The 22,003-nt window shown below is 30.7% G+C and overlaps 2 protein-coding genes across 8 annotated transcripts; both read right to left on the bottom strand.

Moving 5' to 3' along the window:
* Positions 1-4,646: 4,646 nt before the first annotated feature.
* Positions 4,647-6,689, bottom strand: LOC140875927 (uncharacterized). 3 transcript variants are annotated; one of them, XM_073279758.1, is made up of 7 exons: positions 6,535-6,689; positions 6,349-6,402; positions 6,071-6,202; positions 5,827-5,935; positions 5,692-5,736; positions 5,537-5,593; positions 4,647-5,439 (listed from the first exon to the last, which is right to left on the bottom strand). In XM_073279758.1, exons 1-7 carry the CDS (start codon positions 6,672-6,674, stop codon positions 4,825-4,827), a joined length of 1,152 nt encoding a protein of 383 aa, XP_073135859.1. In that variant the 5' UTR covers positions 6,675-6,689; the 3' UTR covers positions 4,647-4,824. The 3 variants fall into 3 exon arrangements, with proteins under 3 accessions (XP_073135859.1, XP_073135860.1, XP_073135861.1); XM_073279759.1 differs by having other exon boundaries at positions 5,692-5,733; XM_073279760.1 differs by having other exon boundaries at positions 5,692-5,730.
* A 7,568-nt stretch (positions 6,690-14,257) lies between these two features.
* On the bottom strand, positions 14,258-19,790 carry LOC140874589 (protein RER1A-like). 5 transcript variants are annotated; one of them, XM_073277896.1, is made up of 4 exons: positions 19,433-19,790; positions 16,959-17,139; positions 16,789-16,848; positions 14,258-15,126 (listed from the first exon to the last, which is right to left on the bottom strand). In XM_073277896.1, exons 1-3 carry the CDS (start codon positions 19,786-19,788, stop codon positions 16,792-16,794), a joined length of 594 nt encoding a protein of 197 aa, XP_073133997.1. In that variant the 5' UTR covers positions 19,789-19,790; the 3' UTR covers positions 14,258-15,126; positions 16,789-16,791. The 5 variants fall into 5 exon arrangements, with proteins under 5 accessions (XP_073133997.1, XP_073134001.1, XP_073133998.1 ...); XM_073277900.1 differs by lacking the exon at positions 14,258-15,126 and adding an exon at positions 15,141-16,460; XM_073277897.1 differs by lacking the exon at positions 14,258-15,126 and adding an exon at positions 15,142-16,409.
* Between the last annotated feature and the right edge of the window lie 2,213 nt (positions 19,791-22,003).

Here is a 22,003-nt window from a genome sequence, read left to right as displayed (position 1 = left end):
AACTTTGTTTTTCTTTTCATTTCGTTTTGCAATGAAGAAGGTTATTATGCAAATGAATGTCCAAAACGAAATGAAAAGAAAAACAAAGTTAAACTTTTAGAAGAATTATACACTATTGGATTTTATCCAATAGAAACAATTGAATTTTCATCAGACGATGAAAATATTTATTACCTTGATGAATCAAGTGAATCTGAATCTGAATCCAACTCTACATCTGAAGATTTCGAAAATAATAATGCTTCAAGATAAGACAAGGGCATTTTTGGAAAATGCAACTCTAGGTACTAAACTCAATTTTATGTTATATTAAAGTTTTAACAAATTATTATTCATTGACAAATTTATTGGTTTGAGTATGACTTCTGTGAGACGATCTCAATGATCTATATTAATGAGACAAATCGATCCGATTTTATCTATAATAAAAAGTAATAATTTTCACAAGTTGATTCGGATATTTATCTTACAAAATCAAAATAAAAAAATAATAGTATGATAGTCTCTATGAATTTTCAAATCATAATATAATTCGGAAAAACAATCACCAATAAATCGAGTAGAAAATAGAAGCCTTGTAATTTGTAAATTACGAAGGAAGCTTCAAACTAAAGGAAGTTACCCATTTTTTCACGCCATCGCCAAGAATTTGACTTTTGTGCTTTTTGGCACTTTCCCTAACTGATCAAGGAAAGAATATGCACCTTGATTTGTAAAACAAGTTGATGCGTGCTTGCAATGTTGCTTTAGTTTATGAACGATGTTAATGGCCTTCGTTAATTTTGTTGAATTGACTGATTATAGCATAATTGGGAAAATAGCAAATCCCTCAATTGCTCACATTTCCTTAAAAAATTGATCCGTGTAGGCTATGTTACTTGAATGAATTTTCATGTCTTTTATGTTGCATCAAGTGATCTATGCCGTGCGTGCTCTTGATCACTCTTGAATGAGGTCAACCCTTGTTCTCTTTTTGGGACTTCGAAGATCATGTTTTTGGCTAGGAGTGCAAACGAGTCGAGTCGAGCCGAGTATCATACTAATTGAGCTCGAGCTCGACTTGTATTTGTCTACTCGAGCTCGATCGAGTAGCTAATTTCATACTCGATTCGTGTATATTTCGAGTTACTCGAGCTCGAGATCGAAAATATATATATATATATATATATATATATATATATATATATTATCGATTAGCTCGCGAGCTACTTGAACATACATATTTAATACTAGAGCTCGAGCTCGATTTATGTTCGAGCTACTCGAGCTCGGGCTCGGTCAAATCAAGCTCGAGTCGAGTTTGACCGAGCTGCTCACGAGTAGCTTCACTCGTTTGCACCCATATTCTTGGCAGAGTATAATCAAATAAGTTATTTAAAAAAAACATATATTTTTTTCTTGTAACTTGCTTATTTTCTATTTTTGGACATGTTGATTGGATAATTCACAATTTTAGTTCATTAATTTGCACGTATTTTTCATCTGTAATCAATTTTCAACAAAGTACTAACTGGGATTGGACACATCAGTAATATATGAGACCAAGTCATCATTCCACTGAAAAATTATCAAAATTTTGTTTGATCAGTTTCTAACCTAATTGATTTCTAATTTTATGGCATTGATTTTATTGACCATCAATCGAGTTGGATAGTTTTGCTTTTATTAATTTATTGAAAAAATTATCCATAATTGTAGTATAATTATTTGTTTGACCAATAAATGAGTAACGAGAAAATTTGAATAAATGAATTAGCTGGGGATGAATAAGTGGATGGACGGGTAGACTTTTCCTTTTTCTTTTTCTTTTTTTAAAAAAATGCGAATTTGTTATTATTTTCTATGCATCCAAAATCTTAAGATGAAATGAAACCATTACAAACAATAGGGCCCAGTCAGGTCTACTAGTTCTCATACTTTGGATCATCTATACGGCCCAATTTATGTAACATTCTAAGGCCAAACTATTTCAATTTGCAATAAGGCCCACTAGATTAAGAACCAAGCTTAATTAAACGATCAGTTTGATCCGAAAAGTCTATTATGTACTCATTAATTACTCAACAACGTCAAGAAAAGTTGACGTGAAATCATAATCCTCACCCCTTGAGAAGCCGACGTTCGCAGCAGCCCACTTTAAACGGCTTTCACTCGCCCTTCATCCGGTATAGCCCTTTCCTAAGTTGCCCTTTTCGCTATGCCGGCTCTCAACGAGAGCACCAATGTTAGGTTATTTCATTTCAAAAGGTTTATCTATTGAGTGGGGTTACCTCAATGGTTTATAACTCACTCTTTGTTAGTTTTATTCAATGTGAGACAATTGTACACCCACGGTGGCTATTATATTCGATGCATGCATCTTAATTCAATCTATTCCTCGGAGATAAAAAAAAAAAGATTGACTTGGGATAGAACTAGAGCATATTATTATAGAATACGCAGCTTCACGAGTGTGCTTTAAACCGGTCGACAGACTATATTGTCGACATTTTGTCGATGATAAACCTAATTCCCCATGTCACCTTTCTCACTATGACAATTATTTCGAATCAATATGGAATCATAGCACAGTATGATATCATCAGTTAACTATATATTGTACACATTGTTAATTCATGTCCGTACGTTTTACGTACGAGGAAAACATGCATATATTAATCCGTAATGTAATTGGATTGTTATCCAAATTTGTTCTTACATATATATACTACTCTTGTGTAAAGCTTAAAGCCCTAATTAAGTGCGGAAAAGTATATAAAATGAGACTTGATTTGTTCAATGAAAGTTAATTCGAGCTGGAAAAATTGAAAATGTTCGATCATGTATATGTGACATGCAATATTTCAAATAAATTAAACGAATTATCGGAGGGAAGCTATATATAATTTTTATAATTTCAATCAATCTAAAAATATAGAAGGATATAGGTGAATTCGATCTTACGTACCCTAAGGCTAGATTCGATCAACCACATTTAAAATATATGCGAGGTGCCGAGGTCATTAATTTTTTATTTATTTAAAACAATAAGTCTTTCAATTCATTACATATATATAGCTTTAGGACAACACTCTAAGAGAGTGTTTTGGAGATCAACTTTAACTTATTTAAAAGTAATTTTTCTAGAAATTATTTTGAAGTTGATGAGAAGTTAAAGTATGTGTATTTGAAAATAGAAGTTTAAAGCTAATAAAAGCTAAAATTTGAGTGTTTGGAGAATAATTACTTTCAAGCTTAATTTTTAGTTAAATGAAAATCATACCCTTAAACTATATAAAATTGATCTCTTTTAATTATTTAAATTAAATTTTGATAATCACACCATCAAAAATGTATTTATATAATAATAATAATTATTATTATTATATTATGATTATTGTATAATTAATTTTTTTTATACCATGAATGCTTGAAAAAATGTATAAGATTAATAAAAACATAAATATAAAAAATTACAAAATCTGTATGAATACAAAAAAATGTATAAAAATTATAAAAATGAAAATTATATAAAATGTAAAATATTAGTTAAAAATAAATGCTTGTAATAAAATATTATTGAGAATTTATAAATTATATTAGAAACTATTAAAAACTCACATGAGAAGTGAAAATTAGGTTAAATGAATCAAGGGTATATATTTATGTAATATGATAAATATTTTAATGTCAATTTGTAATTTTAAACTCTAAACTAAAAAGCAAAAACAGAAAAAAAAAAAAAAAAAAAATACATCAAACTCTTGATTTTAACTTTTGGTTAAAAGTTATAGAAGTTGAAGCTAAAGTTGACATTCACGTACAAACTCTCAAAACTACTTTTATATAGCTAGAATCTAATAATTGCTTTCTAAAAGCTCTACAAAATACCCCTAAGATCAAGTTCGAATCATATGATATCACTATTTAATTAATATAAGTGATATCGAAAAAAGAGAGAATGATAATAAAAATAAATGAAGGAAAATTATGTTTCTTTTGTTTTTTTCCAATCAATTATCTGCAGTCGGGTGTGCTCATGCGTGTGGCCTATAAACATCCTCTTCTGTCGGCTTCCCTTTCTTAATTTCTTGACTTAGATTGTTAACATCTTTAAAGTGTCATTAGCAACACATTCAGAATATAACTAATTATTTTATTTATAATATATATATATACACACACACACACACAAATCAAGTTAATTCCACACGTTGTTTGCATGCTTCATTATTCTTTAGCATTAATTTTACAAAACAAATCATATCAAACATATATTTTCCATAAATATCGGTTAATTAATAACCATATCATTGCATGAAATTAAAATTGATCGACAACAAAATTATGATAATTAATTTTTAAAAAGTTGTAAAAGTTTAAATTTCCCCTTGAATATTCTTCACTTGATGAGCTTGATAAAATAAATAAATGAATGAATAAATAAATAAATAAATAAATAAATATCGAATGACCTCAATCAAATCTTGCATGATTACTAAGGAACAAAAGTAATTATTGCCATGTAATTCAAGAAATCAACTTTATCCCGAAAAAAACAATCAATCATTGCGTAGTTTGCATGATGTATATATATTATTGTTGTAGAGAATAACTTGTATTATTATTTTATAATAATGTGAACAATTATATTCATGAGACGGGATCAAGTAGCTAGGGGCAACCAATTATATATAATATTTATCTTTAAATTCACTCCGTATTTCGTATATTTTTTTTTTCGTACAATATATATTGCAAATTCATCCCTCAAATTTTTAGCATTTTGATTATGCCCCTCCTAAATAGAATTTTCCGACTCGGCCGCCTACAATGGCAAAGATATCAGTAATGATACCTTTCATCATTTGCAACACTTTCTCTAACTCTATGAGGTTCATATCCCAAATGGCTTCCATTGATCTCATCTTGATTCACTTCTTCTTTAACATTGTTGATCATCGGCATTTCATCGAACCGGTGGCCGCAATCATCGACCACCTTCAAGTCGACGTGGCTCGTGCCACCACTCTTCAAGTTGCTAGTGAAAAAACTATTTTCATTCATGACATAACAAGATTGGGAGGCAGAGGGATTAACTCTCGACAGAATGGCTCCGATGTTACATGCCATGGAGGGCAAAAGAGGTGGCATTGGCCACATTGGAAGTGGTTCATGATTCATGTCATTTTGTGGGCTATTGTACCCCAAGAACATTGCTTTCATGGGCGAATCCTCGGTTTGATCGCCGTTTCGCCTCTTTGAACCGATCATCTGAGGCTTATCTTCAAGTCTACATGATGTTCCATTGGCAGCCATTAGTACTTGAGGATTAGTGCACTCGAAATTCGGATTCGGGCTCGGTAAATACGGCCTTTGTATCATGTATATGCCCGGTATGCTTTGGAGGTAGCTGAATTTTCTCTGTATGTTTAGAACTAAGTTGAGGTCTTCAACTACCTATTATGTCAATCAAGAATCTAATTGGTCAAAACTAATTAATATCAAAGTTTTAATTATGTTAAAAAATTAGACACATTAAAATTAAAGAGTAGACCTTGTCAAATGATCCAAGTTGAATGGCACCTTCTCTTACTGATATAATTGCAATAGTCTGTCAATTAGGGAAACTTTCTGAACTTTGATGTAACATGAATTAAAATAAGCAAAAACACACAAAAAGCACATAATTAAGGCAATATTGTTTGAAACCTCGATGCCAGCATTGAACTGAGCCTCCCATGCTCTTGGCTGCTGCTACAGTAATTAAAGTACTCAATTCATGAAGTAAAAATTGACAGCTAGCAGATGAAATAATAGTACTCAAGGGTTTTGTATTTTTCTTACAGGATCAACGGATGCATTCCATGAAGAAATGAAGCTAGGATCATTTTCAGTTGGGCTATCTCTGAAAACCCATTTATGGCTATTATCTGCTGCAATTTTACCCACCAATCTGTCAAGAAAACGGCAGTAAAAGAAAAAAAGAAAGAAAGAAATGTACCCATCAAGATTTATGATATATATTTGAAGATGATGAAATATTTGGATAAATACCGATTCAATAAAGAAAACGGCCAGAAAAGTTTACCCTTCTCCAAAATTATAAACCTCGTGTGACATTTTGAAGAAAATATCAGCGCCAAATCTTCCCTTTATAAATCCACTTCCAGCTCTTTCACACTCGCAAAAATCACAAAACCCATCTTCCCAAACAAGAATCCTGATCCAAAAACATATTCAACTCGTTGCACATGATTCAGAAAGCTAGCTAGCTTTCTGGGATGAACATATATATATATGAAAACATGGTGAAAACAAGGAATGAAGCCATGATTTTATATATTAATCTCCAAGAAAACAAAGTACCAGTTTCTTTTATTTCCCTTGGCGCGATCAAGCAAGCTTCCTCCATGATCCCACCTGCAAAACAAAAATAAAAAAGACAAGCTTCAGTACTAATTTAAAAAGTTTACTTGCTTTTACAGGATAATTAATCAGTCAACAAAAGGGATATATGATTAAGAAAAGCTGGTTAATTAGTTTTGATCTTACTTTGGCGGTGGATAGTTTCTTGGAAGAATTCTCCAAAAGACAGCATATATCCATTTAGAAGAAGAATCGGAAGCTGTACATAGACTTCTCAGTGTGTGCTGCAGTAGACAGTTAAGCATTGGAAGTCCAGCACCTTCCATTGTACCGGAAAAATAGGGAAGAGAGACGCACAAATTCAAAGATATATAATAAGCTCCACTTTTGTAGTATTTGTAGTGCCCGCATTAAGTTTAAAGGTAATGTTACGTGTACACAAAGTCTTACACATTGGGTTACACATGAGGCTTAAAATTATATGATTATCCTTGCACTTTATTTGAAAAAAATCCTTAAAAAATGTATATAGGATAATCATGTAATTTTAAGTCTCATATGTAACCTAACGTGTAAGACTCTGTGTACACTAAGTTTAAATATTGGGAGTTTTTTTTTTTTAAAAAAAGGTCCATTTATAAGTTTCCAAAAAAAAAATTTACTGTTTCAATTTACCACAGTTTAATCTGCTTATCTGCTTAATGTATTTTTATGGAGAATATTATTTAATAATTAATATCTATATTTATAAATATATATATAGTTTTATCTATTTATTTATGTGAAAAATAAGAGTTGACAGTGTACAAAAATCTAGGTTGAGAACTCCAGGTGCAGCATAGCCCTTAGATCATGATAGGGCCCACATAAAAGCATGTGAGCCCCACATGTTTTCATGTGAGCTCCCTGATTCAAGGGCTTAGCTACATCAGGTGTAGCATAGTCTAACCCAAAAATCTGGTACTAAATTTGCTGCTGCCCACAAGGCAAGCTGTCAGGACTCGAATCTTGGTTTTGAAACACTGAGTTGCACCAGAATGTAATGTAAATCGTAAATCAACATGTCTGTTGGTTGGTAAAGGACATCACTTTTTTGCCTGCCAACGGTGAAAATATTTTACTATATATATACTATTTTCATCTCAATTATTTTTCCACACATACGCGTATATATTTATATACATACATGTTTGGCACGTGGGAACACTTTTATTGTCGATAAGCGTTGTTAAATAAATGATTTGAGATGAAAAGAGATTAACGTGAAGTTGATGAATGATTTTCATGGTATTTTAATAGTAAAATTCAATATAATATAATATGTACAATATGTATTATAAAAAAGTGCGTATTTTTAATCTTGAGCATATACCTCCCCGTGTTTCCAAAATTTGAGCACATAACCCCTTGTCCGTACGTATTTTCAGGGATATTTGTTCACAAAACTTGAAAAGACAATAGGCTTATAGTCATAGGTTTTTTTAGCAATATCATGATTTCACAGGGATAGTATATGCAATTATCCCAACATTATAATTTTGTAAACATTATACATTGGAGAAAATGTAGAATTTGATGTCATGACATATTTATTAAAATAAAATTTTAGAAAAAATATAATAATACATAGTGTTAAAAAATTATTTTACCACTACTGATTATAAGAAAAATAATAATATAGATAATGCATTATAAACTTTAAATTAAATTACTGCGTCTTTCTTCTTTTATATAACCATTTTTTCTTTATTTCACGATTATTTCGTTTTAATTTTCTCATAATCTTTAATTGCAATTCTTGTGGTGAGTTTAGCCAAACCCGAGACCCATCTCGGACCCGTTTGGAGCGGTCTAAAATCGCGCCGTCGAGGAGGGTTTAATACGGGTTCGGACTTAGACCCTGCTAATTGACATCTCTATATTGAAGTGTTGCCGTTAGATAAAATAAATTCTATTAATAATTTATAATAATATATACTATTTGAAAGAAAAAAAAAACTATTACATATCTTAGTTAAGGAATCAATATAATTTTTAACATTGCAATTAATAAAAATATTTGCAACATTTTCGAACAACGTAATCCTTGCAATTTCTATGTTTTTATCATTTACGGTAATCATTATTCTATATCTACATTAAACATTATATCTATATAAGCGTACACGAGTTATTGATAATATATGTTTTATTCTAAACTGTTAACATAGTCATAGAATAATGATGATCGTAAATGATTTGGTGTATTTAAATGTCTGTGGTATATTGAAGTATTGTCGTCATATATATACAACAAATTTTATTAATAATTGCTAATCATTGTATAGTATTTGTAATAAAAATTATTTATATACCTTAATGCTATATCGAATCGATATAATCAGTGTTTTTATAACCAAATCGGTGATTGAACCGGTCTACCTAAAAGAACGGTCCAATCGGTCGGACCTTTTTAATCGAACGGTCGAACCGAAAAACCGTTTATATAATATAATATAATAAATAATATATTTTGAATTTTAAAAACTCAAAAATATATATAAATAGTCAAAAATATATATATTTTTCATAGTTTCAAAGCTAAATAAATATGTAAATATATTCAAAATATCAATTATAGTTATAAATTATTTAAATAATTAATTATTTAATTTTAAAAAACCAAAATTTATTAAAATAATTTTTTTAATGAAGTAAAAATTCTAAATAATCATGTATATATATAAAAAATATTAAATTTAAAGTTTTTAAAATAAAAAAATTTAAATTTTGAAATAAAAAAATAAAAAAATTCGAAAAATCGGTTGAACATGTTTTATGGTTATTGACCGGTCCCACCGATTCTTGACCGGTTTTGACCGGTTGGACCGGTTTTTCGGTTCTTGGTGGAGACCCGGATAGACCGGGAACCGGTCGCCGGTCCGGTTTTAAAAACACTGGATATAATATTCAACAGTCAACACTGCAACTTAAAAACATTTGAAATATTTTCGAACAATGTAACTGTTGTGTTTTCAGTGTCATCATTTATTATCATAACAGTTTAAGATAAGACATTTCAATATTATAAATATAAAATGTAGTTTTATTTTGACACAATATTAATATCGAACCTTATCCAGTTATTATAGTTTGGATTTTTCATTGTTTTTTTTATTGATCTTGAGCAATTACTTATTACTTACTTATTACTACATGATTCATGTAATGTATTTGTCTTATTTTTTTATCTAATATATGTATGCTTCGAAAAAATATTATTTTTTATATATTTGTTAGTAAGTAATATACGTAGTTAAATCAAATTAAATCATGATTTTGTAATTTCATATCTCATGTTCTATAAATGTCATTTATAAAATATTTACTCTAATGATCGGTCTAAAATATTAAAAATTTTGCTCGTGGAATGATAAAAATAAATTGAAATAATAAATATATCGTACTTTTTTTAGATTATTAATCTGATTGAGAATTATCATCAAAGTAATTTTTTGAAGATCTTTACTTTGATGTGAGAGGTGTCATCCATTTTTCCTAAACTTATTTTTTCGAAGTTATTGTCGACCCCATAGTAGATTGATTAACTTAGATATATTTACAGACTTAAATAATTAAAGGAATTAATATCAATCTTAAAGTTTTGTTAAAAACAATTGAAAATATTCATACCATATATTTGGTGTTTCTTTTTCTATGCAAGACGGGTTTGTGAACGTTGTTGTTTTGATCTGAAATTTTCCTACTATTAGTCATAAGAAGAAGTAGCGAGCTACAAAAATTTAACAAATTTACCTTCGAAGCATGTATTTTTAACTACAGAAAATTATAACCGGTATATCCATCTCCATCACTTGCAAAAATATTCATTTGTTAATTGCAAGATCGTTCCATAAATAATTGTTATATTTTTTAGCCTTTATGTTGAGGAAAAAATAGTTAAAATTTTAAATTTCAATGTTTACAAACATTGTATGAGTGTGTTGATGTGTTTTTATTTATTATTTTGGATTAAAAGTTTACTCTATTTGAATTGATTATTTCAACATCGGCGTGTAATATAATTAAAAAATATATATTTTAATAACATTTGAAAATTTAATATTTTATAATATATAATTATGAACTCGTGATTTAATTATTTAGCTCAATATATAGATCCTTACACAATTTTGTGAAGGTCGTTGTTTTGAGCTGAACCATTCGTATTATTAGTCGTAAGGATAAGTAATGAGTGATGCTAATGAATATTTTTTTGTAAAGATTTATTTATAAGAAATCAAAAAATTTACCTTCAAAACAGTACTTTTAAGTTACAACAAGCTATATCTGGTGTGTCCATCTTCAACTCTTGTAAAAACATTTATTCGTTAATTGCAAGATCATCTTATAAAATAATTGTTATAGTTTTTGGTTTTATGAGAAGGAAAAAATAGTTATTTTAAATTTTTACATATATGATATGTGTGTGTTGGTCATGTGTTCTTTATTTATTATTTTGGATTAAAATTTGATTCTACTTGGATTAATTTATTTGAACAACAGTGACCAGTGTGAAATTTAATTAATATATATTTAATAACGTTTAAAAATATGATATTTTTTTATTATATATTTATAAACTCATGATACATACACAATATTTGTTGAAAAAATTTGTTCATTCTATCTACAAACAAATTAAAACCAAAGTATTTTGGTGTTTCAATCTTTTAGGAAACATGATTAGTATTTAATTAAGATTTTTGTGGAAAAAATTTGTTCACTTTATCTACAATAAAATAAAAACCAATTTATTTTGGTATTTCAATATTTTTGGAAACTGGATCCTTATCTAATATACATATATTTTGTCAATGTTGACCTTTTCATTATAATTGATTTTACAAAGCATCCTCATAGAATTTATCAAGTGTGTACAAAACAAAGACAAATTTGAAAATACACAATGAAAAAACTTTGACATTGGTTCATACTTTTATAATTGGTATATATATAATATATAGATATAGATACACGCGTATTAACTACGTCTTGAAAAACATATAATATCTATTTTTTGAATAAATGAATTAGGGATAAACTAAGAAGTTTGTTCATATATAATTTGATTTTTCAATAATTTTTATTAATAACTATATTAAAAAAACAAGTCTAAATAATATTATTGGAAAAACAAATGTACATATACCAAATTCTTATTTTACCTCTATTCAATTCATTCAAAAATTAGTTAATAGATGTATATTAATAAAGAAGTAAAAAAATATTATAAAATATGATATAACCTATATATTTGAAAAAAAAAACGTAACCTATATGATCGAAACAGATGTATTATTATAAATTAATCATGTACCCTCTAATCCCTATATACAATTATAATGGTCACAAATTTGAATCCTGCAAAAGTCTTATTTGATTGAGTTTGTGTGCAATCTTCTATACATTTATCTTATATACGTGTAATTTACATACTACTACATATTCTATGTGTACCGGACCCATTATACATCTGAAAGATGGTAATAATGGCTACCAGTATCTCGTTATAACAAATTTACAATTTTTAATTGAAATAAACTGATTTATACAAAATATAATCAATGCCCACATAATCGCTCAAGCTGCCAATTATGTCATTCTGCCCCATTCAAACTGTATTAGTAATTATATCACTTACCCCCATTAACTATCCATTAACATTTTTTTGTATATTAAATAATAATGATTATATATTTTAAATCATGTATAATAATAATTCTTATTATTTTAAGTGGGTATAAGCAAATAATGTATAGGAGCCAAATAAAAATAAATCTTAAAGGGAAAAAAGAATAATTCATCTAATGACAATTTTAGAAAGGAAAAAGAAAATCACTAATAAATACCATAATTAAAAGCAATTTAGGGTATCTTAGCACAAGTGTGGTGCTACACAAAGACATGATAGTACAAACTTTGTAGAGCACAATTAAAACCTTAAAACCACACATCCATCACTAATATACTTTGATGGACAGTACACTGACAACCTTAGCCCTCTCTACCAAACATGACAAATTTTGTATCTCCACCTTGAAATTGACACCTTTTTCTTTCATTTTGGCAACCAACATGTAACAAAAAATTGAAATCGATGGGGGGAAAAATCAAGTATCCATTAAATTGCCTGCTTCAACTTTTAATGCCACCATTATGTTCATCACCTAACAATAATGAGCTTACTTTTTTCCTCGGGGCAAATCTTGAACAGCTTTAATGGATAAAAGCTACAATATTTTGTGGTCCATTTCTTTTGAAACTGCGGGGCAGATCAAACCGAGGTGTGTGTCGGTGGGACGAATGAGACAGTACTAGAACTCTCCTTCTCCAAGTATAATGTTTCGAACAATACCAATATCATTCCACGAAGATGAAATATCTATACGCATTGCGATGATAATCCACACGTAATTTGGAACGCATCACTATGTAGTACTACTAGAATTTGTGGTTGCATCAACCCGAAAGTCATCGTCCAGCCATTCAGAAAAAGATGGGATGTAGTTTGCTGTGGTCCTCTCAAATGGAATTGGTTTTATCATCTCAAAACAGGGGAACAATTTTTGCCCCAAAACCATTGATTGGTCTGATCCTTTGTCTCTACCATCACCACATCAGCAGTGACCACAAATGTCCTTCGTTTTATTTTCAACTCTGGATTAATTCTGAGTGATAAAGTGTGCCATTTTTCATAGATTAACGGTATGATAAATGATATTAATAATTACATGGAGCATGCGTATGCGTATGCGTTGTTATTGTTGTTGCTGCTGCTGTTCGATCTCGTTTTCGATTCGACTACTCTTTAGTTCTTGCTTTTATTTTCTCGGTTCTTCAATGCCAGAAGAACATGCCAATTTTACATCTTTGATCTTTCCACCAAATTCGCACCAAATAATTTGTTTCTTATGTTTTGTGCGTGTAGCTCCATAAAATCATAGAGCATATTACAAGACATTGACAACAATGTTTTCATAACCGAACCGATCTATCTTAAAAAAACGGTCAAACCGGTTGAATCGTTCTAACCGGATTATCGACACGAAAAATCATTTATATAATATAATATAACATAATGAATAATATATTTTAAATTTTAAAAACCTAAAAGATGTATATAAATAAACAAAAAATATATATTTAACATGATTTTAAAACTAAATAATAACTATATAAATATATTCAAAATATCAATTATAGTTAAACATTTTTTAAATAATAAATTAATTAATTTAAAAAAATCTAGTATTACTAAAATAATATTTTTAATAAAATATAAATTTCAAATAATCATGTATGTATATTATATTATATATAAAAAAAAATCCGTCAATCAACCAAGAGAGGACACCATTTTTTTTTGCAAAAATTGTCTATATGATATAGATATTGCACTTTTGTTTTTTTTTTTTGTTTTTAATTTCGACATTTCAAATTGCAATTTAGTTCTTCGATAATTTTTATAATTATAATATTACTTTTATTTAAATATAAATCAAATTGAATAAAAATAATAATATACAAACACAACGCATGATATATATAATAATCATAGTAATTCACCGTTACAATCCACGTTGCAGTTGTGCGCATATATGTTTAGAGAAAGTATTTCCAAGTGATAAAATATCAACCCATAAATGGTATTCACTGCCGGCCCCCATGATGAAATTTATTGTACATCACAGTTGCAACCAAACGAGTATTAAACACAACTTAAACAAATCAATCTTTCATATGCATACATATTGTGTTTACTGTATATACATATATATATATATATATATATATATATATATATATATATATATATGTATAAATTTAAATTTGGTATCCAGATTACAATTTCTAGTATGTCATCTCATTTCTATTCACTTTATCGATATAATACATTTATCCTTATATGAGATTCACGATTTTTTGTTGGACCTATACAACACACAATTCCTACGTGTTCAAAGTTCTTATACACCACTAGTACCTAGTCGAAACGTCGATCTTACAAGTTACAACACAGTGGCTATAATAATTGTAAAAAAAACTAGACGAAAGGATCACATCATGGGACTATTGGTATAGAACAAAGTCATGTGCATACACGTGAAATTTAGGATGTTCATAGTTCGTGTTCCAAATCTTGGATATATGTATTTTAAAATGACTGGACTACATCCACTCCAAGAAAACAACGCATACACAGGTAGTTAGGAAATTTTTTGAAAAAAAAGTCCATAATTTTGTTTAATTTGTCTCACACAACACCAACAGAAAAGATCCATTATGTAATTTATCGGTCTAAAATTATCGTTATTGCATGGTTGCAACCATGTGATGGTGACACTCGGAGACTAAAACACGGACAATTTTTATTAATTGAACATCGAAATCATGCATTAGACAACAAAAAACAAGTAACCTTGGACAATTTGGAAACTTCAAAAACTCTAAGCAAAATTACAAATGTTTACACATGGTAAGTCAGGGTCACTCGCACGAGACCAATAAATGGTGGTCCTCCACCCACCCACCAATCAATTAGTGAGTGGAAAATCTATGGACTATGTTTCTCATCATCTTTCTAGATATATATTTAAATGTATCTGAAGAAATTTGATGCAACAGTGCTATGTACGTGTAACAGAATTACTAGGCACTCGCTTACCGTTTGGTGCGAAGGATGAGACATTAGTTGATTACACATCTTTGTTTCATCCAGTTGGGTTGGCTCGAACTCTACCAATGATTAGAATTATAAATCATTATGTCATCCCTATGTCATACACCCTTCATCATCCAATTCACGAGCGAAACAATGCCTAATGGTAATCAACAAATGTAGATGCATCTCCACTCATGAAGCATAGAATTAACCAAGAAATTGTTGCAAGTTCATTTGCTGACAAAGTTATTTAGAATAGTTGTGATGTGAGGATCACAAGCACATACAACGGCAAGCATTTGCTTGAAGTCCTAAACCAATGAATATTAGAACAGGATGCTGAATAGAGTTACTCACAGTGGATCCCATTTAGTTACAGATTGACTTGAATAATGATGAGGAAAACTACCTATACCACACTCCATGGCTAAAAAAATTGGGTGTCCGGCCTTTAGGAACCAAAAAAGAATAAAAATCTTAGACAACTTTGCATGCCAGGATTAAGTATCAGAATTTATTACAATTTAGGTTCACCTAAAGCGTTTCTCTTTAATGGATAGCTAAAGGTTAGAAAAATGCACCCCAATGTGGAGGCTAGTAAAGAGACTTGACAACTACAATTGTAGGGCAGAACTTTCTGCAGTGACATCAATAGCATGGCCCTCTGTCCCTTCAATAATAATTTGCCCCACCTTCCCTTATCTTTTGGGATATAGTGTATTTCCATGAGAAATCCTATTGGTTTTGTTTCACACTAATATTCATATTCTCAACTCTTCCGTAAGTATTAACATGATAGTCCATCGCTAAGCCATCAGAAAAACCTAGTCTCACAAGCCGTATTGGTTACATGGATCTCCTACTCTAAATTTTTTGGAATTAAACTCAGATTTCCAATGTTTTTGTCATACTTTAGAAGATTTCGGTTTGAATACGCTATTTGTGTCTTCGTTCACGACCTTACATGGCTCAAACTGTTGGCTGTAAACAATCTTCAAGTATGCAACCATAATCTTGCCAATTAAATTTTTCTTTTGCCGTGAACTCATTTAAAGTTTAATCCACTTCTATCCAATACTCAACTTTTGAATTGTGTTTAATATTTACATCACATTAATTCATCGCCAAATAACATAGCCAAGCACAAAGAAAATATCCTAGCTTAATTAGGACCAAATAATAAGAGCATCGTGTGTCCATTGTCATCGCCTATGGCTCTTATGTACTTTAGCATATTTTCCAGGCAGTCACCCTATGCTTTATGGGATTTTGAGGTAGGTGTTCAGGGAAATGCATCATAATGAGGAAGCTTCCCAAACCTGAAAGCATTTTGCCCTACATATGTGGTCCTGAGAAGCTAAGTGACAAGCCTTGAAATCAGATTAGATTATGTTCTCAGACTGAAAGGCTGCAGGCAGCACAGCTAAGTATGATTTTAATGGAAGAGAAAATATCTAGATATATATCCCATTTAATTTGGGATGAGAATACAGGATTTCATTACATAATAAAACAAATAAGTATTTTCCTATGTTTCATGGAGTTTCTACAGACAAGAGAAGCACATAATCAGATTATAAACAAAATTCTAGAGCACGACACTTCAGGTGATATGATAAGGCTGCTTTACCAAAGGAGAGAAAATTTAAAACAAATTCACTACTGGAGCTACAAGCAATAATCGACCTCCAAAGCTAAATATAAGTCTATCCACTGAATCAAAGGCCTTATCCTACCTGTTAAGACCTGGCGGTATTTGTATCATTATCAGAAGCTTCATTCTTCCCATGGTAACGCTGAATAAATGAGATATATTTCGATCAACAAGAGGTGGTAATGTAAAAAAAAAAACAAAGATAGGAGATGTAGTGGGGAATAATATAAACATAGGTAGACTTCAACTTGCCTGCTTCCCAAATGTAAAAGGCACATATTTATATCTGATCATGTGCATTATTTGCCTCTTCATTGTTGAAATGAACAGAATCAACCAATAGAAAAGAAGAATTGGCCAAAACACTGGCACGTCAAAAGCACTGAAGAAGGTCAGCACAAAAACAAAGCAGAAGGCCTTCGTGAGAGAATGCCTGCAATTGACATCACCAAGAACATGATCCATCCAATTTCTAGACAAAGATTACCTAGAAATAAAGCTTCATAATTGACAAAAGAAACCAGTTTTGAGATCCTTGTTATAACTTCAAATTATGTGTAGTTGAGTCGTTTTAATTTCTTCTGCACGAACTCCATTTTGTTTCAAAATCATGAACTTCTGTTCTTCAAAAAAATCCACTTATTCTCTAATCAACAAATAAAAATCAAAGGGTTTGAAGACCTTATACCAAGGGTCCAAGCTCAAATATTCCAGAAATTCAAATCTGTTAAATATGTGAAATAGAATTGATTAGATTTACACTACATAAACTCGAACCTGGTTCGTGAATGAAAAAGAGAAGGAATTAGGATATAATCCCCAAGTACTCTATCATGTTAAATATGAGAGAACTCCAGAGCAGTAAAATATTTCTATTATGTTAATACATTGCCCACAACTGTGTATTCAGGGACATGAACATTGAACTTGTCTTGCATAGAATCTCAGAGGCATGGAGAGACGCCCCAAAGTAATGCTAAACCATGTTGACTGTTCTTTTTTTTTTCTTTTTTTTTCCCTCTATTTTTAACAATTTTCTTTTTCTTTGAATAGATATCCGTATGTCAACGTTCACGGATAGTCCAAGTTAAAAGAAACTTTATATGTGGCATAAGATGATGATATCTATTCAAAGATAAATATCCGTGAACGAATGAGAGTGTCCGTCGGTATTTACAGAAATTTTTATTTAACTTCAACTCTTGCAAAACTCAATTAAAGCCCACATCAATTTGTCAAGACTCACCAAAACAATTGAATCTAAAAGCAAAGCAGAAATTAGGCAAAATTTCATCAGCCACTGGACCTCCCAAGTCCTGAATGCCCTCAAAATTTGAATTTTGAAGATTAGGGAATAGGAAGCAAATGAGTGGATCAATGTAATTTTGTAGTTTTATCTATCTACTTGTTTTGAAAGAGTCTGACACAGCCGTGGTCATGCCTACACAGTATCCCCCATTTAGTTTTTTAAGCTTTTACCAAAATACATTGTTTTGTCAGGGAGAATACCAGTATATTGGTGTTTTATATTAGTTGGACACTGCACTCAGTCATTTCACACTGAGTCGCGGCACTTCATCATCTAGGGCTAAATTATACCAAGAACGAGATCAAGAATAAATTTACGAATCTCAATTACTATCCATCACATTTGGTTATATCAGTGACCACCAATTTGGATTGTTACACATGCTCACTGCCATTGGCAACCAGAAGACTAAAGTGTAGCAGCTCTGAAAAATTTACAGGGAGTGTCTCGTTTTGTTCCAAACACCAATTTTCCTATCTTCAAAAACAACAGTATTAACTGATTTTCATTTATTTTCTAAAAACTCAATTTCACATATCCCAACATAATCATTCCTTGTAACTCGAAACGTTCATCTCTCCCAAAATATACACTATTATTACACTAGATTATTTTGAAATATCTCTGAAAATTTTTAATCATGCATAATATTTCAAATTCAACTACCAACCAAAAACTTGAACAATTTGACATATTACAGGAGATGTTGTTTTAAAAGAACAAAATCACACATTCATTTCATTACTTAATATATTTTAAAAAAAACTTATTTTTCCTGAAAACAAATATCTGGAAACACCAGAAACAAAAGCCAAATATATCTCTAGCATCTATGGAGATATCCATAATCTATAAATACTAAGCTGGGTGCCTGGGTCATCAAAATACACTTGGCTCCTGTTTGCTAATCCTTGTAGAGAAACTCAAATGCTCCTGATTCTGTAATAGGAAGCCTGTACATAGTGCCTCCTGTAAAACATATATCTTTTTTCTTCCAAAGATGCCATTTCTAAAGTAGTTGGTAACGACAAACTAGAATCCTTGACCTTACTTTCTTTCAGTTTTAATTTTGGGGGTGGATTTGAACATGTATATTGAACAACTCAAAACTATGATAGAACTACTCATATCAAATACAAAGCCTTATGGCAATATATAGCTCACATAAAAATTAAGTTGATTTTATTAGAATCAAATAACGTTAGAAGTTAATGAATTCATCATTTCTGTGAACATATCTTCGCAAACACATAATAATCGTCCATGTGACAAGGTGAAATTTTGTTTATATTTTTAACACACACATAAACGTGTTAGCCATTGAAATCATCAGCATTAGCTCTAGCATAGCACAAGATTGTCGATTTCATGAGATCAAGGATTAATAAATAAATAAAAAGGAGAGATTTTATCTAACCAGAACTTAAACTCGGGGAGACGACGGACAAAGGGGCGGAACTCATCGGAGCCCCGAGTAGGGAGGGTGGGGCCGTCGTTCAGCTCCTGGATCTCGGGATCCACCTGTGGCGACAAAAACGCAATCAGCAGCTGCAGGATGTAGATTCCCAGACCGTATGTGGTGATGTAGAAGCCCTGCAGTATATACACCCGCAATGCGTAAATGAACGCGATCACCGACAGGAAGATCCACCGGTGAAGTACCAACGGAGTTGATTTATCCAGCAAGTTCTGGTACCACTGCCACATCGCGTGGCTAAATTGCGCCGCGGCGGAATTATCGCCGCGGTCGCCCGTTCCGCCACCAGCGTTCATTTTTTTTTTCTAATTCGTTTTATTATTATTATTATTATTATTACGATTATTATTTATTACTAATTACTGTAAACAGGAGCGTTAAAACAACAATGATTTATTTAACTAAATAATTTTTGTTTGATCATGATTTTGAAATATAATTTTTTGAATTTTTTTTTTGTTTTGTTTTTGCATTTTCTTTGTATTTGAACGTCATTTTACAAATATTTTTTGAAGAAAAGTCGTAAATAAAAAAAATTGGTTGACCGAAGTTATTTTTCAAACTCTCCCATAAAAACTAGGCTTTGTCCTACCTACTACAATTATTATTATTATTATTACTAATTACTGTATGCTCTGAGTGTGTAACGAAAAATAAATAAATAAATATATATATATATATCATGTGTTGCATAGGTATGTTTAAATTTTATTTTTAAATATTTAGTTTTTTTAAAAAAAGAAAATATATAAAATAAATGAGACATAAAATTTTAAAAATTATGAAACACGTGGAAATAATAAAATTTTGAAAAGTGAAAATACAAATTATCATTGCTAAAAACGTGTAGCGGTGGAGAAAGTGAGTCTAGGGGTTTTGAGACCTAGAGAAAAACTAACACGTGTCTTGCTTAAATTTTATTTGGACTATCAAATAAGCACACACATATAATGAGATTTGAGTGGGAAATAAGGAACATGAAAATTTGAAGAAGTGGAGTGATGGTAGTTTAATATTTTTAAAAACAGACCAAGACGTACACCAATTAGTTATTCTAGTATGCATATCCTTAATAAATAGTAAAATACTTGTGGGTTTTCTAAAGTGGCATAAATGAAATTTCAATAGGAAAGACATTGAATTCTTATTGTTAGATTGAGGTAATTAAGTCCTAACAAATAAAAGATTAAATCAGTTATTCTGAGGGATGAAGCTATTATAATATAGAAGATTATTATTATTATTATTATAATTATTATAATTCATTTTGATACATGAACTATTGATAAAATTTTAAATTGATACATGAACTATTGTAAATAGTTTAATTGACACATGATCAAGTTATAAAGTCAATTTTATCGTTTACTTAAATTATTTTTAAGTCCAATATTTTTTGAGCAAAACTTGCAAATATTATTACGAGAAATCGTTCGTTACAAATTCTACCAACCAGTGAAAAAACTCACCATTCACCCAAACAAAAGGTAAAAAAGAAGAAGAAGCAAAAAAAAAAAAAAACAATCTTATGTGCTACGCTATTAGCCAATCTATTCTCATGCACAAGTTCATAAATAGTGAGTTTCTTCAAAATCTCTCTAATTTCGGAGGCACAAACTTCAACGTAGCTCAAATCAATTAAAGGGGCACTGAATGCTTGCATTGTCATCAAAGAACATTTTGTCACTTGAACATCTCGAAATTACTTTTGATAGAGGAACCTGACACCCTCCCTGATAGCTTGTAGTTCACCATAGAAAACATAAATAGGTTTGTTAATATGCTTACCAAAGGCCATCAACAGTCTCCTTTGGTTGTCACGAAGGACGCCATCGACACCATAAGGCCTCGAGTTCTCATTGACCCAAGCATCCACTTTGAGCTTTTAGTGGGCTAATAGTAGGTCGCATCCATCGCTGTACCACCCTACATGCCGGTTCCGTGACATTTTCCTGCTCAAGGTGACGTTCACGTTGGAAATCGGCCAAGAGAGCCCTGCACCAGGAGACGTATGTGACTATTCGGCGCCAATCCATATCATAAAGGAAGTTTTGCTTTTCTTTGTAAAAACGTCAAAATTGAGTGTCTATAGCAGGGTGGAGTAGGGGTGCAAACGAGCCGAGCTACTCGTGAGCAGCTCATGAGTAGCTCGGTCAAAGCTTGACTCGAGCTCGAGCTTGAGTAGCTCGAACATACAATCGAGCTCGAGCTCGAGCTTTAAATCTATGTGCTCGAGTAGCTCGCTAGCTACTCGTTAAGACACATATATATATAATATAATATATATATAAATATAATATATATAATATTATATTTATTTATTCATATATTTATTTATTTACATATATATAATTTTCAAGCTCGAGCTCGAGTACTCGAACATTACTCGAGCTCGAACTCGAGTACAAAATTTATTACTCGATCGAGCTCGAGTAGTAAAATATGAGTCGAGCTCGAGCTCGAGTGTTATGCTACTCGAGCTCGGCTTGGCTCGATTACACCCCTATCGGT

Source organism: Henckelia pumila, chromosome 1, assembly GCF_033568475.1.
Source record: "Henckelia pumila isolate YLH828 chromosome 1, ASM3356847v2, whole genome shotgun sequence".
Taxonomy (NCBI): domain Eukaryota; kingdom Viridiplantae; phylum Streptophyta; class Magnoliopsida; order Lamiales; family Gesneriaceae; genus Henckelia; species Henckelia pumila.
This window is presented reverse-complemented; position numbering and strand designations above follow the sequence as displayed.

What these genes read in the sequence shown, in the direction of transcription:
- LOC140875927 (XM_073279758.1), bottom strand. Translation starts at nt 6,674, where the DNA reads ATGGAAGGTGCTGGACTTCCAATGCTTAACTGTCTACTGCAGCACACA. An exon ending in AGTTCAATGCTGGCATCGAG is followed by an intron (nt 5,594 to 5,691) that starts GTTTCAAACAAT and finishes CCTAATTGACAG; the next exon opens with ACTATTGCAATTATATCAGT. An exon ending in AACTTGGATCATTTGACAAG is followed by an intron (nt 5,440 to 5,536) that starts GTCTACTCTTTA and finishes TTGACATAATAG; the next exon opens with GTAGTTGAAGACCTCAACTT.
- LOC140874589 (XM_073277896.1), bottom strand. Translation starts at nt 19,788, where the DNA reads ATGAACGCTGGTGGCGGAACGGGCGACCGCGGCGATAATTCCGCCGCG. An exon ending in CTCCCCGAGTTTAAGTTCTG is followed by an intron (nt 17,140 to 19,432) that starts GTTAGATAAAAT and finishes TGTCAATTGCAG; the next exon opens with GCATTCTCTCACGAAGGCCT. An exon ending in CTTTTACATTTGGGAAGCAG is followed by an intron (nt 16,849 to 16,958) that starts GCAAGTTGAAGT and finishes TCATTTATTCAG; the next exon opens with CGTTACCATGGGAAGAATGA.